At 36.1% G+C, this 13,618-nt stretch overlaps 1 protein-coding gene across 8 annotated transcripts in view; it reads left to right on the forward strand.

Annotated features, from left to right (window-relative positions):
* Positions 1-13,618, forward strand: part of CACNA2D1 (calcium voltage-gated channel auxiliary subunit alpha2delta 1) — a 930,857-nt gene that overhangs the window by 842,530 nt on the left and 74,709 nt on the right. For 5 of the 8 annotated variants that reach the window (XM_077469511.1, XM_077469509.1, XM_077469512.1 and 2 more), the window contains 5 exons: positions 27-98; positions 658-719; positions 2,902-2,978; positions 8,368-8,388; positions 11,441-11,501. In XM_077469511.1, the coding sequence (XP_077325637.1) occupies positions 27-98; positions 658-719; positions 2,902-2,978; positions 8,368-8,388; positions 11,441-11,501 (293 nt within the window). The remainder of the gene's footprint in view (positions 1-26; positions 99-657; positions 720-2,901; positions 2,979-8,367; positions 8,389-11,440; positions 11,502-13,618) is intronic. The other 3 variants (XM_077469510.1, XM_077469517.1, XM_077469516.1) reach the window with 1 other exon arrangement.

Below are 13,618 nucleotides of genomic sequence, written 5' to 3' on the forward strand. Positions count from 1 at the left end.
CATCTGTCAACATATTTTTTCCCCAGATTCGCACAAAAATGATAGATGGTGAGAATGGGGAACGCACCTTCCAAACACTAGTTAAATCCCAAGATGAGGTGAGAATTTTTAATTATTGAAGAAATAAGGTAATGAAGTGGCCATAGTAGCTTAACATATTTTCTGGCAATTCTGAAATGAAATAATTTCAAAATTGTGTTGGATATGTGTGATGTTCCTTATTAGAAGAAGTGGTTGCAAAAGATTAGCAACACTGAGAAGTAGCAAAGGATAAACAATTGAACAGGGTGGTCAATCACAATAAGACGCAATGGGGATTATTTACTAAAGGAAAAGCAAGGAAAATAAAAACAGTATTTTATCTTGCACATGATTGGATGATAAAATCAGCAGAGCTTCCACTCATTTCAGATCTACCCCTTAGATTTAGGTAGGGTGACTGCACTTCCAAGTGCACTTGCAGAGCAAAGTGGATTTGCCTTTCATAAATAACCCTCAATGCAAGCTGCATTGCTATATAATATGTATAATATATACAGGATGTGTATATATATATATATATATATATATATATATATATATATATATATATATATATATATATATACTATTCTACAGTGTACACAAATCATCTGACATTGTTTATCTCTCTTTTAGAGGTATATTGACAAAGCTAACAGAACATATACATGGGGCCCAGTAAATGGAACAGACTACAGGTACTAATTTCTGAATATTTTTCTTATGTAAGTGTACAAATCCCTTTATTTCGGTTTGTGCATCTAGATTTAGCGCATAGTTTATTTTCATGTATTTTCCTTTCTAATCTTTATTTGCATGCAGCATGGGTACATACCAGTGATGTTTCTTCAGATTCTTGCTTTGCTGACCAAATTATCAAACAATTTATTGAAAACCCCACTTATGAAGTGAGGAAATGTAATCTGGACATCAGTGGGTGTATACTTTATGTATACAACAAAGTAAAGTAAAAAATAAAAAAAAATAGTTATGTTCCAGTAAACATAAAGCAACACTTTCTGTTAATATTTAATTAAAGGGGTTGTAAAGGCAGAAGCTTTTTTTTATCCTAATGCATTAACCTCCCTGGCGGTATGATTATTTCAGATTTTAGGTGCTGAAAGCAGTACAATTATTTTGCATGGAAATTTGGCATTTTATATTGTAGGCCTGTAATTCTTAGAAATAATTCACTTAAATCTGTCTAAACAAGAGTCTAATAGACATCCCGGGTATGGTAAAATTTGAAATATGAAATCATAAATTATAATATATATATATATATATATATATATATATATATATATATATATATATATATCTTGTCTTAACCCTCCTTAATGGCAGAGTTAGTCTGTACCATTGCCATCATTGTAAGTGTTCATACACATTGTGCTTTGGAAGGTTTCTGGTGACTACTACTAAGAGCGAGAGGCATCAGGAGAATATGCAGATGTTTCAGGATTTCTTTGGAGCTAACAGCTAATCCTTAATGTGTTTTGGAGTTGATGGATCTAAATTCTATAGCGTTTACAAATTTCAGCCCTTCAATTTATTAAATATTATTTTTTATTAATGAATAGATAGATAGATAGATAGATAGATAGATAGATAGATAGATAGATAGATAGATAGATAGATAGATAGGTAGATTGTTGATGTGATAGCCATCATTTCACACTTGATTAAAAGGTAGTGGTAGTGACAAAGATATATGTTTGTTTTGTAATACAGCCTTTAGCGCCTTGATTCAGTTAACATAAATGTCTCCACCTGTGCACTGAAGGGAAGAGAATTAACAAACCTAGTAACATACAAGATGTTTGACTTAGAACAGATGTAGTTTGACATTTTTCAATAGCTTCTGAATCAAGCTCTAATTTGCAAGCTTCCAGAGCTGTATTTCACAGGTCAGACCTTTGTCTTCCAGTTAATTGCTTGTGTGAGTCTGAGACATACCTTAATGGTATCATTTAGTGTTGTGGTGAAAAGTAATTCCCTGCTTTGTTTTATATATGGCAGACTCCTCTTTTAAATTTCATGTCCTAGCTAGTGAAAAACTATCTGAATAAATCTCTACTGAGCATCAAATTGGAAAAGATCTTGTGGTTTATTTGCATGTTACACCAAATTAAAAGATGCACAGTATGTTTTGTATGTTTTGTAACTATGAGTATCTTCTTATGTGTATCTTTTTAAGTTGTAGTAGGCTATCATCATTAGGTTATCACATACAGTATATTAAAAATACAGTATATGAGTAGGCTGATTATTAAAAACTCAAGCTTGTTAAAAGAGATAAGTCCATCTGACATTGCTGCAGGCTGCTGATCGCATCCATTCATGCACATGCCCTCTGAAGGGTTATCCATGTTGATCATTTTCTCACTGCCCAATTTAACCTCTTAAATGCTGCACTACAACTCTGCAATCATGTACATTGCATGCAGTTCTCGGGCAGTTGCAGCACAACTGCATTGACTTGCATTGGTCATGCTTGGGAGCGTAAATGCCTGCCAAATGCAGAATGCTGTTTATATATTTGAAAAATGCCTACAGTGAAAAAAAACATGTTAAGCAAAATGTTAACTTTAGGGTTTCTCTTTAAAAATGGAAAGAAATTGAAGAGTTTGGTTTATGATTTACACGTATGCTGATTTTATTCGGATAAAAGGTAGTATGGCACTTTTAGTTGCTTAGATTTTTTTCTCATGAAAGACATGTGGGAGGGTCTGCTGTTATTACAGAAATCAATAAAAGGAACCTAATTAAAACATTTTCAAGTTTTCAAATACCCATTTTATATCCATGAATGCTACAATTATGAAGGCCTGACTCGCTTTAAATCAACATTTGCTAATTGTATTTTTTTTCCCATAGTCTTGCCTTAGTGTTGCCATCCTACAGCTTTTATTACATTAAAGCTAAACTGGAAGACACAATGACTCAAGCAAAATGTGAGTAATAGGGTAACCGACCTCTAAAAATTGGAAATTTATTTTTGGTAATCTTTATGTTTTTCACAAAAATCTTTAGGATACAATGATTCTAATGTGAAAATTCTCAACTGTCAAATGACATTTAATGTTTCATTGTATTGAAGACAAAATGTTATTACACACAAGGGAGGAAGACTTTTGAAAACATTTTTATAATTCACTAACCAACCATAACACCAAAGCCTATTAATTGTTTTTATGAAGACTCTGATATCAGTGCATGAGCTAAATGCATGGATTTGAATTAGGCCAAAACGCTTGTTAGAGCAAAGTGGTAGGCATTTAGATGTGCCAAGAATGCATGTTCCCGGTTGTATAGCAGACTTATGTTTTTTCAGTTACATGCTATACAACTGACTATGGGGTATAGTTAAATTTAATTGATCTTATATTATTTTTAAAACATTCCTATTGATAAATGTGATCATTTATTTTATTGTTGCAACAGAAATAAGTGTCTTTTGACAAAGGTTGAGAGTTGCTTAGTTTGTATTCTGCTTTGAAGAATATGAACAGTTTTTCCTACCAAACCACCAGATTCATTAGAATCATTGTTTACTCATTATTGTTGATATGCAAAAGATCTGTTTGCAAGTATTTGTGCATGGCTTACAAGTAATTAGAAAGGTGTCAAAGTCTACAAAGAAGTGTTGATAAGTGCATTTCTGTTTGCTTACTAGTACTATCAGACCCCTATTCTGATCCCGGGGTCCTTTACTAATCTAGCCTTCACAGTTTGTATCCCTTTATAATGTAATACAATAGCTTATAAGAAAAATAATTAAGTGAGAAACAATACCTTGCAGCAAACTCATTTTATAGTGAATAAATAAGCCCTTAGTTTCTTATATTCTAGTATCATGCATCATTATTATCCATCACTGATTTTAGTAACTCAATTCTATTAACTTTCCATAAAATGTAAAACTTATAGAAACCATTATGGATACTAATCAATAATTTCATGGATTACACTCATTTTTAATATGCGGAGCAGATACAGCTGGGATCAAATATTATTGGGAAAGTATGGTACAGCAAACAAATGTAAAGTGTATATATACAGTATGTAGGGAAGATGTTCCATGTGATGGAAAATAACAGGAGAAATAACTGACAATCCCTCCACCTCCAAGGTAATCGCTTCGCTCACCTCAATCAATGGACTCCAGAACTAACAGGTAGTCAAGCTTACATGTCCCATCAAATGCGTATATAGGCGCCAGGAACTGGAGCAATACCAAGAACTGGCCTGAAATACAGGACAATATGCCACATGTAAGAATAAAACAAATCTAAGTGCTCTGCATTTGAATAAAATCAGCTGTTTTTATTACAAAGAAAAACCTACTCACATTAAGACAGGCTAAAATGAGCATGTTACATGGCACAAAACGATCAGGATGGCAGCAGGTGATGTCAGGTGTAACTCACCCCCCTGTACGTGTTATATTCTATTATATTTTTTTCTATTCTATTTCTTTATTTTATATTCTATTTTACTCTCATTGGAAAATTATTCAAATTTTAAAACTATTCAAATTCAAAAACATTTTGAATTGGAAAACTATTCGAATTCTAGAACTATTCGAAATTGATTCAAATACGAATAAATGAAATGAATTCCAAAAACTAATTAAATGGATTAAACTAATTTAACTAAACAAATTTATGTAAATAACGGATCGAAACAAAACAAAACACATTTTTTCATTCTGCACATATCTAGTATGCTGCAAGAGAAAGGAACCACCCTGAAACAAGGACAGCAGTCATGGAACCTGCCTAAACTGGAAAATAGCCAAAGATTAAAAGATAAAGAACCTACATACTCAGTAGGTGATTAAATCACCTACTGAAAGTGCTGTAGCCTCCCTGGCGGTATGATTATGTCCAATTTTTGCGTCTCAAAGCGGTACAATTATTTTGCATAGAAATTTACCGTTTTATATTGTAGGCTTGTAATTCTTTGCAATAACACACTTAAATCTGTCCAAACAAGACAGTATGATGATATGATAAAGTTTGAAACACAAAATCATAAATTATAATAATAATAAATAAATATAAATTATTATAAAAAATAATAATATAATAATAATAAAATAAATGTTGCTCATTCTGCAAGCATTCTAATTTACTATCACTGTTTTCTAGCAGGTCTAAAACCACTTTTGAGGTAAAGGGACACTTTTTGGTTGCTATGGACAATCTCCAGTTTCCAGGCAGAAAGAACAGTATAGATAATATAAAACTGCATGAAGGGCATTGGATAAAGCACTTGGATCAAAAGGGATGTGAAATGATTTCAAACAGTAATGTAATCTGTAATATTACAGAATACTATATGTATTATGATTTTTTAATTTTTTTTAATTTGCTGCCGGGCTCCGCTCCCTGTGCATTGCGACGCTCACAGGGACCGAACCTCGGCACACAGAGGTGCGGGTAGAGAACAGAGCCCGCAGATACTGCAGGTGACATCGCAGGATCCTGGGGACAAGGTAAGTATACTGCACCAGGATCCTGCAATGCAATCCCAAGTGTGGCTCGGGGTTACCTCAAATAGTACTGAAATTTAACCCTGAGCCAGACTTGGAAAAATCGCTAGGGAGGTTAAAAACAGAAGGCTTAAGCACTGAGAGGTTGCAATAAAGGTTGGAAGTTCACAGTAGAGATCCAAGGGGGTCAGAGGGATTAGAGAAGAGGCAAGGTTCCTGGTTGCCACTTCCAGGATAAGAATAAATGCAGCCACAGGAGATCCCCAATATAACATAAGTGGGCACAGAGAGGAGATTTAAATGGCACATATTTGAAAACCGTGCAGATTTCAGAGCTACATATCAGGTTGGGTATCGATTGATATAGGTATAGAGGCCATTGACAATAGGTTAGATTGGGGAAACCGGTAGTAGAGAGTTGCTGGAATCTGTTGATGTAGAAGCAGTGGTCCTCAAAAAAACAGGAATAAGTCAGCAGGAATAAGTAGGGAACACCCTAATATTAGCTTTTTCATGTGTGAGATGTCAGTTAATATTCAATGGTGGCACTATCTAGCAGGGCTATTTGTAATCATTGCTTATCAGTCTCATTAGATCTGTGATTTACTATCCCTGAGCTATAAAGATGACTATGCAAGTAACTTTGGGATACATTGTGCACATGGGATAAACTAACTCTGTTTACACCTTAGGCAACAACCTAGGAACTGATGACACACTCTAATTATGTCTCTTCTTTATTGCACAATTACTTGATTTGCAATGGATTTAAAGTTGAACTTTTGTCAGAAAATTAAGTCCTGCTAGATCACTTCAGACTGGCCCCTTTTACAGGTATAGCTGGAGTACATACAATATTATAAATAGGTGCCTATACTGTTTAAAACCCAGTAATACACTGTCTCGCATTGCTCTGCACATGTTCCTTGCTAAAGAACATTATTTTTTATCAGGTTGGCATGGGTAAAGTTCTGCTTTAACATGCTGTGTGACTTTTTATAATCATTCGTTGTACTGAGTGTTTTAACACATTTAACACTCAACTTTAACATGTGTATTAAGCTGGGCACCCACATTACAACACAATTTGATTACTTTTGAATGATACAAAATAAATATATTTTTCAACCGCAATGTGGAAATAAGAGATTGTATAGTATGTCCAGTGATGCAACCTGCTTGGGTCTAAAAAATGTATTACATTTCTCTAGGAAAAGCTTCATACAGCCTTTTACATTTCATGACATATAGGCTTGGTTCATACTTATGCGATGCGGGGACCCTGCGAATCCACTACAGGTTCCCGCATCGCACCCGACTCACACAGCAGTTTACACTGCCATATGCAAATTACCGGGAGTGTCAATACATTGTTAATGACACCCCCATTTCAACTCACATATTGCACTGCAAAATGACAGTTCAGACATTAATCTGATCGCATGGGTGTTCACATCCAATTCTGGTGCAGACCAAAAAAAGGGTCCTGTGCGAGTTTGGTCTGAAAGCGATGGGATATCAGCCATACTATCTTTATGGCTGAAACCGCATTGCACCAATATTGCATGTGATCTCGCAGAGCTCGCTGGTGTGAACTGGCATATGTTAGATCTTATCTCATGTGGCTTCCCTCACATTTAGATTTAGGTACAAGAATTAATTAACCCACTAGATTGTACTAGATTGTAAATTACGATGTCAGGTATTTTTTTACAGTTTTCTTCACCTCAAACACAGCTAAGATCTGAAATCAATAGTCAAATTAAGGCTGGGTTCACACCGCTGCGGCTGGGAGACCCGGATGTGATTCGCACCGCACTGCAGTGCAAATCACATCCGATCTCTGTGCGATGCGAGTTCAGCCATACAGATAGTATGGCTGAATTCGCATCGCACCCGCCGCAAACTTGCACAGGACCCTTTTTTTGGTCCGCCGCAGAATCGGATCGCATGGGTGTTCAAACCATGCGATCCGATTCCTGTCCGAGTTTGCAGATCGCACTGCGATATGCGAACTGATCTGGGGGTGTCATTAAGATTTCACTGACACTCCCAGCAGTCCACATAGGGCAGTGTGAACTGCCAGCGGGAGGCATGCGATGCGGGAAAACGCCGCGGATTCGCGGCGTTCCCGCATCGCTCCAGTGTGAACCCAGCCTAAAAGCCAAAGAAATTAACATGTAAATCCCATCTTTGCCGGCATCTGCTTTTAATGTTCTTCCCATTTCAAATATGTTTTTTCCTGTACAGTTCATGGAGTGTAGTTATCAAAAATGGCAACTGCAAAATATATATACCAATTACATACCTTAAACATGAAGTCTAATAATCATTCATTTTTTTATTTTTTATTTGTTTATTTGTTGACTCTGTATGTATTATTTTTCTGTGCACACTTTTTATGTTTATTTTAATACCCATTCAGAATTGACTATCCAAGGAAAGGACCACATTTACCAATAATTAATATCATTTCTCACTAAATAGGATTTCTAATTGATTTTCCCTAAGTCGCTAAATATTCTGCCCCTTAGCATTTTACTAGTGCTGTTTTACATGAAATGATATGTTAGAAATAATAATATTTACTTGTTAAGCACATGCAGCAACTACTTATGTATTGCACAACAGATCTTTCTACAAGAAGAAGATTTTAGGTAAAATCTTGCATATGATCCAATTGTGATGAGTGTTTGTCTCTTTCTTCCAGACTTCAGCTGTATTTGAATTAACCTTTTATCTAGTCACAATATCTTTATTCAAAACTTGAATAAAATATTGTTTGTGACCCCTTTTACCTTTACCCTGTTTTTCCTATTCTCTTGCTTTCTCTATCTGATGGACAGCCAAAAAAAGCAGAATGAAGGGCAAGTACATCCTTTATGCTTACTTTGTTCGTTTTTAACTTCCCTTTTATAAACCTCCTTGATGTTTCCGTTCTCTTATTCTATGTGTTTATAGTGAATAATTATATTGCCTTTTTCTCTGTTACAATTATTTTTTAGCTTAAAGTGCTTGTAAACCCTTACGTATTCCCAGTGAAGTGATTATCCTTAGGTGATACACAGTGATGAAACAAGTCCTCCCACATAAGTTGCACCTGTTTACTAGCATCTTCTCTACAGAATGTAGGATGCTTGTGTGAGCTTTGAGAAAGCAAGGGGTAGGGAGCTGAAGTTACACTGTAGAGCTCAGTGAGAGCTGATTGGAGGAAAGGGACACATCCCATCTTCATACAGCACACAGGAGCAGTGCTGAGCCTATCAGTCACAGGCCGTGTGCTAAATTATCCTCCCCTGTCACATTTTTGCCTCTTGGTGTCCAAAAAAACTGTCAGAAGTGACTTATACAGATAGCAGAGGAACGAGGCAGCAGACAGAAATGGCACTTACTGGTCTGGATTGAGACAAGTATACACTATTGATGGATATGTTTTGTTCAAATTTTATGTCAGAGGTTCACAACCACTTAAGGACAGTGTTGCAACAATGGACATGATCAATAGCTGCACTATATCCCAGAAATATTATGGTTTGCTTTTTGTCATAAAAATACCAGTACAATTCATATTTTTTTTGTCTTGCTTATAGTAATTACAGACACATTAGATTGTATAGATTGTGGCTACAGTTGTGCGTTAATAACTCATAGGACTTTGGTTGGAAAACTTATAGTACAAGTAGATTTTGTCAAGACCTGCTTCCTAGTGACTGAGAAAGCCCATCAGAGAAAAAAATATGACGAATGTGATAGCTATTTAAGTGCTTATTTGTGTATTTGAGTCAACTTTTTCAAAGCTATAATTTTTTTTATTATGTGGCATAAAATTGATACAAGCCAGTTCATTATAGCAAAGGGTTTTATGGACATTATTTACAGCTAGACAGCTTTATTTGCTAGGAAAATGTCTACACCTGTCTGCAGCAGAGATGACCAGATCTGCGTGGCTCCACTTAGAAACTGAGAACAGACTAGATATATAGTGAAATAAAATGTATGAATAATAAAACAGAAGACATCAACACACCAAACAGGAAACAAGCCAACATGAAGATACTACAAGAACAAGAACTGTTGCAGCAGTGTCTTGACTGCCCAGAACTCCCCTCCTCATTGGCTGAGACAGCATTGCAGCACCATTGGCTCTCTCTGCTGTTAATCAATGGTGGTCAGCCAATGAAAAGAGAAAGGCGGTAGCGGGGTGGGGCCGGGCCACGGCTCAGTGTCTGAATGGACACAGGGAGCTATGACTTGGTTTGGATGCCCCCATAGCAAGTTGCTTGCTGTGGGGGCACTCAATTGGTGGTAGTGGTCTGGATTACCAAAGAGGGACCCGAGAAGAGGGGGTACAGTCTGCTCTGTGCAAAACCGCTACACAGGGCAGGTAAGTATAACATGATTGTTATTTTTATCTAAAAAAACAGGAATTTACAATCACTTTAACAAAATAACTACAGTATCTACTGTACAATATGTACAATATATATACAAGATGATGACCATGGGTAACAGGGAATACAAGAGATGCAAGGAAGGGGAAACCAGGACTGGGTACAGGAACAAGGGGAGCAGATGAAAGGCAACAGGGCTCAAGGTGCAGGGCTAGAGCAAGATCATGATAGGAGTAGGATAAATGGTAACAGCATCAGGCTTAGCACAGCAAGCAAATCAAAACACTAATATAAGGTGTATAAGCAGAAGAGGGAAAGTACCTTCCCAGCAGCCAACATAAGGTGTATACTGATTACTAGAATCTACTGGGAAACACCTGCTGATGGACACTGGAATTACAGCTTTCAACCCAGAGAACCACAGTGATTCAGATCCTGACAATGCCATTAATTCTTGGCAGGGTAAGTACAATGGTTGTAGATCAGATTTTTCTTTTTTTAATAAAACATGTAATATGTAAATACATATGGCACTTAGTTTGCCAAGCATGCTGTATTTTAAAAGTGCAGTACTGTTTGCATGTCTTTTGGCAGAATCTGTAAACTAAGGCAGTCCATAGATGAGTCTTTATTTTTTATTTTTTTTCATTCAACCAGCATGTTGAATGAAAAACTGTCCTTTTTTCCCCCTTCCTCCCCACTGAGATATTGTCTCTGGCAGAAGGGAGACTTCTTTGCCACCAGAATACACAGATTAATGTTGCAGACTATAGCCTGCAGCGCTGATTGGGTGGCAAAAATCCAACAGCATAGTTGTACAGAAGTCGATTGGTAGATTGACATGTGCGCAACGTTGCTGCCTATACATTGATCGACATCCGTCCGGTCATTTCATGGTCTATATTTTTTCTGAGCTATTCACAACAAAACTGTTAGCTAAAGAAAGCTTGTACTCTTGCTCTGATCTTGGCAGCTGCTGGCTGTGAGTTGTAAATATAAAATAATCATATGAATAAACACCTGATTTAGCAAGAAATAACCATGTTAGTTGTGAGCCTTTAAAGCTGAACCTAACCCTGACTTTAAAATCTTGTGAGCAGAAAGGATTTGCACTACAAAATAGAACTACTATGCAAAATAGACATGACTAGGAGTTACAGCATCCCAGCCTGGATAATCAAGGTGGCAAAAGACTCTGAACCCAGAAAAAGCAGCGGACACATCTGTATTATATTATTATTATTATAGGGTTTAGGTCCACTTTAAGACTATCAGTGACTGTATATTATGAAAATGTCCCCAGCTTTGAAATATGTTGTTAAGCTGTACATTCATTCTTTCTTTGAGTACCTCATTATATTACTCTTTAAAGCATATGCCATGTATGTCCTAATTAAACAAATGTGGCTAACAAAATTAATGAATCTAACAGAGAGAACGTAGCACTGATATTATTTGCTGTTACAGACTGTATAAAATCAGAGTGTTGTCTTTTCTCTATGTGATAAAAGCCATTTATCTTTTTCAGACTCTGAAACGTTGAAACCTGAGCAGTTTGATGAAGCTGGGGCCACCTATCTAGCACCAAGGTTTTTCACTTTTCTACATTTCATTTTGTTTGTTCCTTTAACCACTTAAGGACCGAGTCTCTTCCTGAGAACTGTTGTTTACGAGTTAAAAACAGCTTTTTTTGCTAGAAAATTACTTAGAACTCCCAAACATTATACATTTTTTTCTAACACTATAGAGAATAAAATGGCGATACTTTTTGTCACACCTTATTTGCGCAGCGGTCTTACAAGCGCACTTTTTTTTGGAAATAATACACATTTTTGAATTAAAAATAAGACATTAAAGTTAGCCCAATTTTTTTTTTATATTTTGAAAGATAATATTGCACCGAGTAAATTGATACCCAACATTCCATGCTTCAAAATTGCGCCCGCTCGTGGAATGGCGACAAACTTTTAAAATTTTCATTTTTTTCATTGGCAAGTGCTAACTCTAAATACAGACACAAAAAAAGTGACTTTGGAAAATAATCAAGTGACATAGCAAGTCATCCCCCAGCCATTTTCTTTAAAGTTTGGGGCATAATTATTTATTTATTTATTTTTATTTTTTTTAACCTAGACCTATGTTTATTCCAAACATATTTCAATTCACTTACTGTTCTTTGACTCACTACCTTTCTTTGAAGTTTATTTCAAACATCCACTATTTATTCCGTAAAATATTATTTTTAAGGTTAGTTTTTAAATTTTTTCCTGCTCATTTGAGGTGATGTCCTCATGTTCTTGATTTCAGCTCCATAGTAAAAACAGTGCCCTTCTGAATCTTATCAACACCCTAATGTATTTAAAGGTTTCAATTATATCCTCCCTTTCTCTGTTTTGCTCAAGGATCACTGGGGCAAGGGCAGACTGAAAATCTGGGGCGCATTGGAAAAAGTTATTTCTGGGGGCCTACTTTTTTGATAAGGTATAAGAAGTAGGGGTTCAGGCTGTAAAATCAAAACTTATGGCCATAAAGGGATGAGTCCCTAGGAGAGTCAAATTGGGGTGTGGTAGTGGTAAGAAGAAAGGGGGAGAAAGCACAATGTACACTAGTTAAAAGGAAGGGGTGTTTGGCAAAATTTGAGAAAAAGGTGCCAATGAAACATAAAAAAGGGGGATGGGGAATGCGTGGGGGGATAGTTCAGTGGTCACCAAATGTCAACAGTAGTGAGAAAGATTTTAGCAATTTGAAGTTCTCATCATAGACAACTGTGTAGCGTGAATTGGGTGGTCTATTTAAGATTAGGGGATCAGTTTAGGTAGGTAGGTTTAGAATCTCCTGATATGCTGAAGAGCATGAAAAAAAATCCCAAGACATCACATGTTGCAGAAGTTTTTTTTAATGGTATAATAAGGCTGTTAAGTCCTTATTCTTTTGATGTCCTTCATTTTGAGGAAGATTAGAGGAGTAACAGGCTGCTTTCATGGCGCTGAAATGTATGCCAAAACCAAATTTTAAGGAAAATTTGTATTGAGTGGGCACATAGTTAAATTGCAGGGAATAGTTCATAGGATGATGGTCTAGATACACCTAGGTAAGTTGGGAGTACTAGTTGTTGCATTTTTTACCAAAATGGGCGTATTTTCAGGCTGCTGTAGAAGAGTGCCTTGAGAGGAGACACATCTCCAGCAAAGGTTAGAAGACTTAGAAGACTATAGGAAGATCTGATGGAGAAGAGGCCAGAACCCTGTATTATCTGGAGGGTATCTTGTAGCCATGTTTTTGAAATTTGTTAGTTATTGATGGTGAACAAGATGGCCCTTTTTGTTTGTGGTGGATAATTGTCATGTTCAAATCTCTATCTCACTTTTAAATGTAAGATGGGATATGCCCTGGTGAGGGGGCAACCAACCTCTATTTCTTATACTGTGACTTCAGAGGAAAGAACTATACTTTGCATTGTGTGTATAACATAATTATGTATATACAATCACAACAAAAGTGAGTACACCCCTCACATTTTTGTAAATATTTTATTATATCTTTTCATGTGACAACACTGAAGAAATTAAACTTTGCTACAGTATAAATTAGTGAGTGTACAGCTTGTATACAAAACAAAAGTGAGTAAACCCCTAAGTGAAAATGTCCAAATTGGGCCCAAGGTGTCAATATTTTGTGTGGCCACCATTATTGTCCAGTACTGCCT

Source organism: Lithobates pipiens, unplaced genomic scaffold (genome assembly GCF_037356315.1).
Source record: "Lithobates pipiens isolate NorthernLeopardFrog02 unplaced genomic scaffold, aLitPip1_a1.2 Scaffold_8, whole genome shotgun sequence".
In the NCBI taxonomy this organism is placed as follows: Eukaryota; Metazoa; Chordata; class Amphibia; order Anura; family Ranidae; genus Lithobates; species Lithobates pipiens.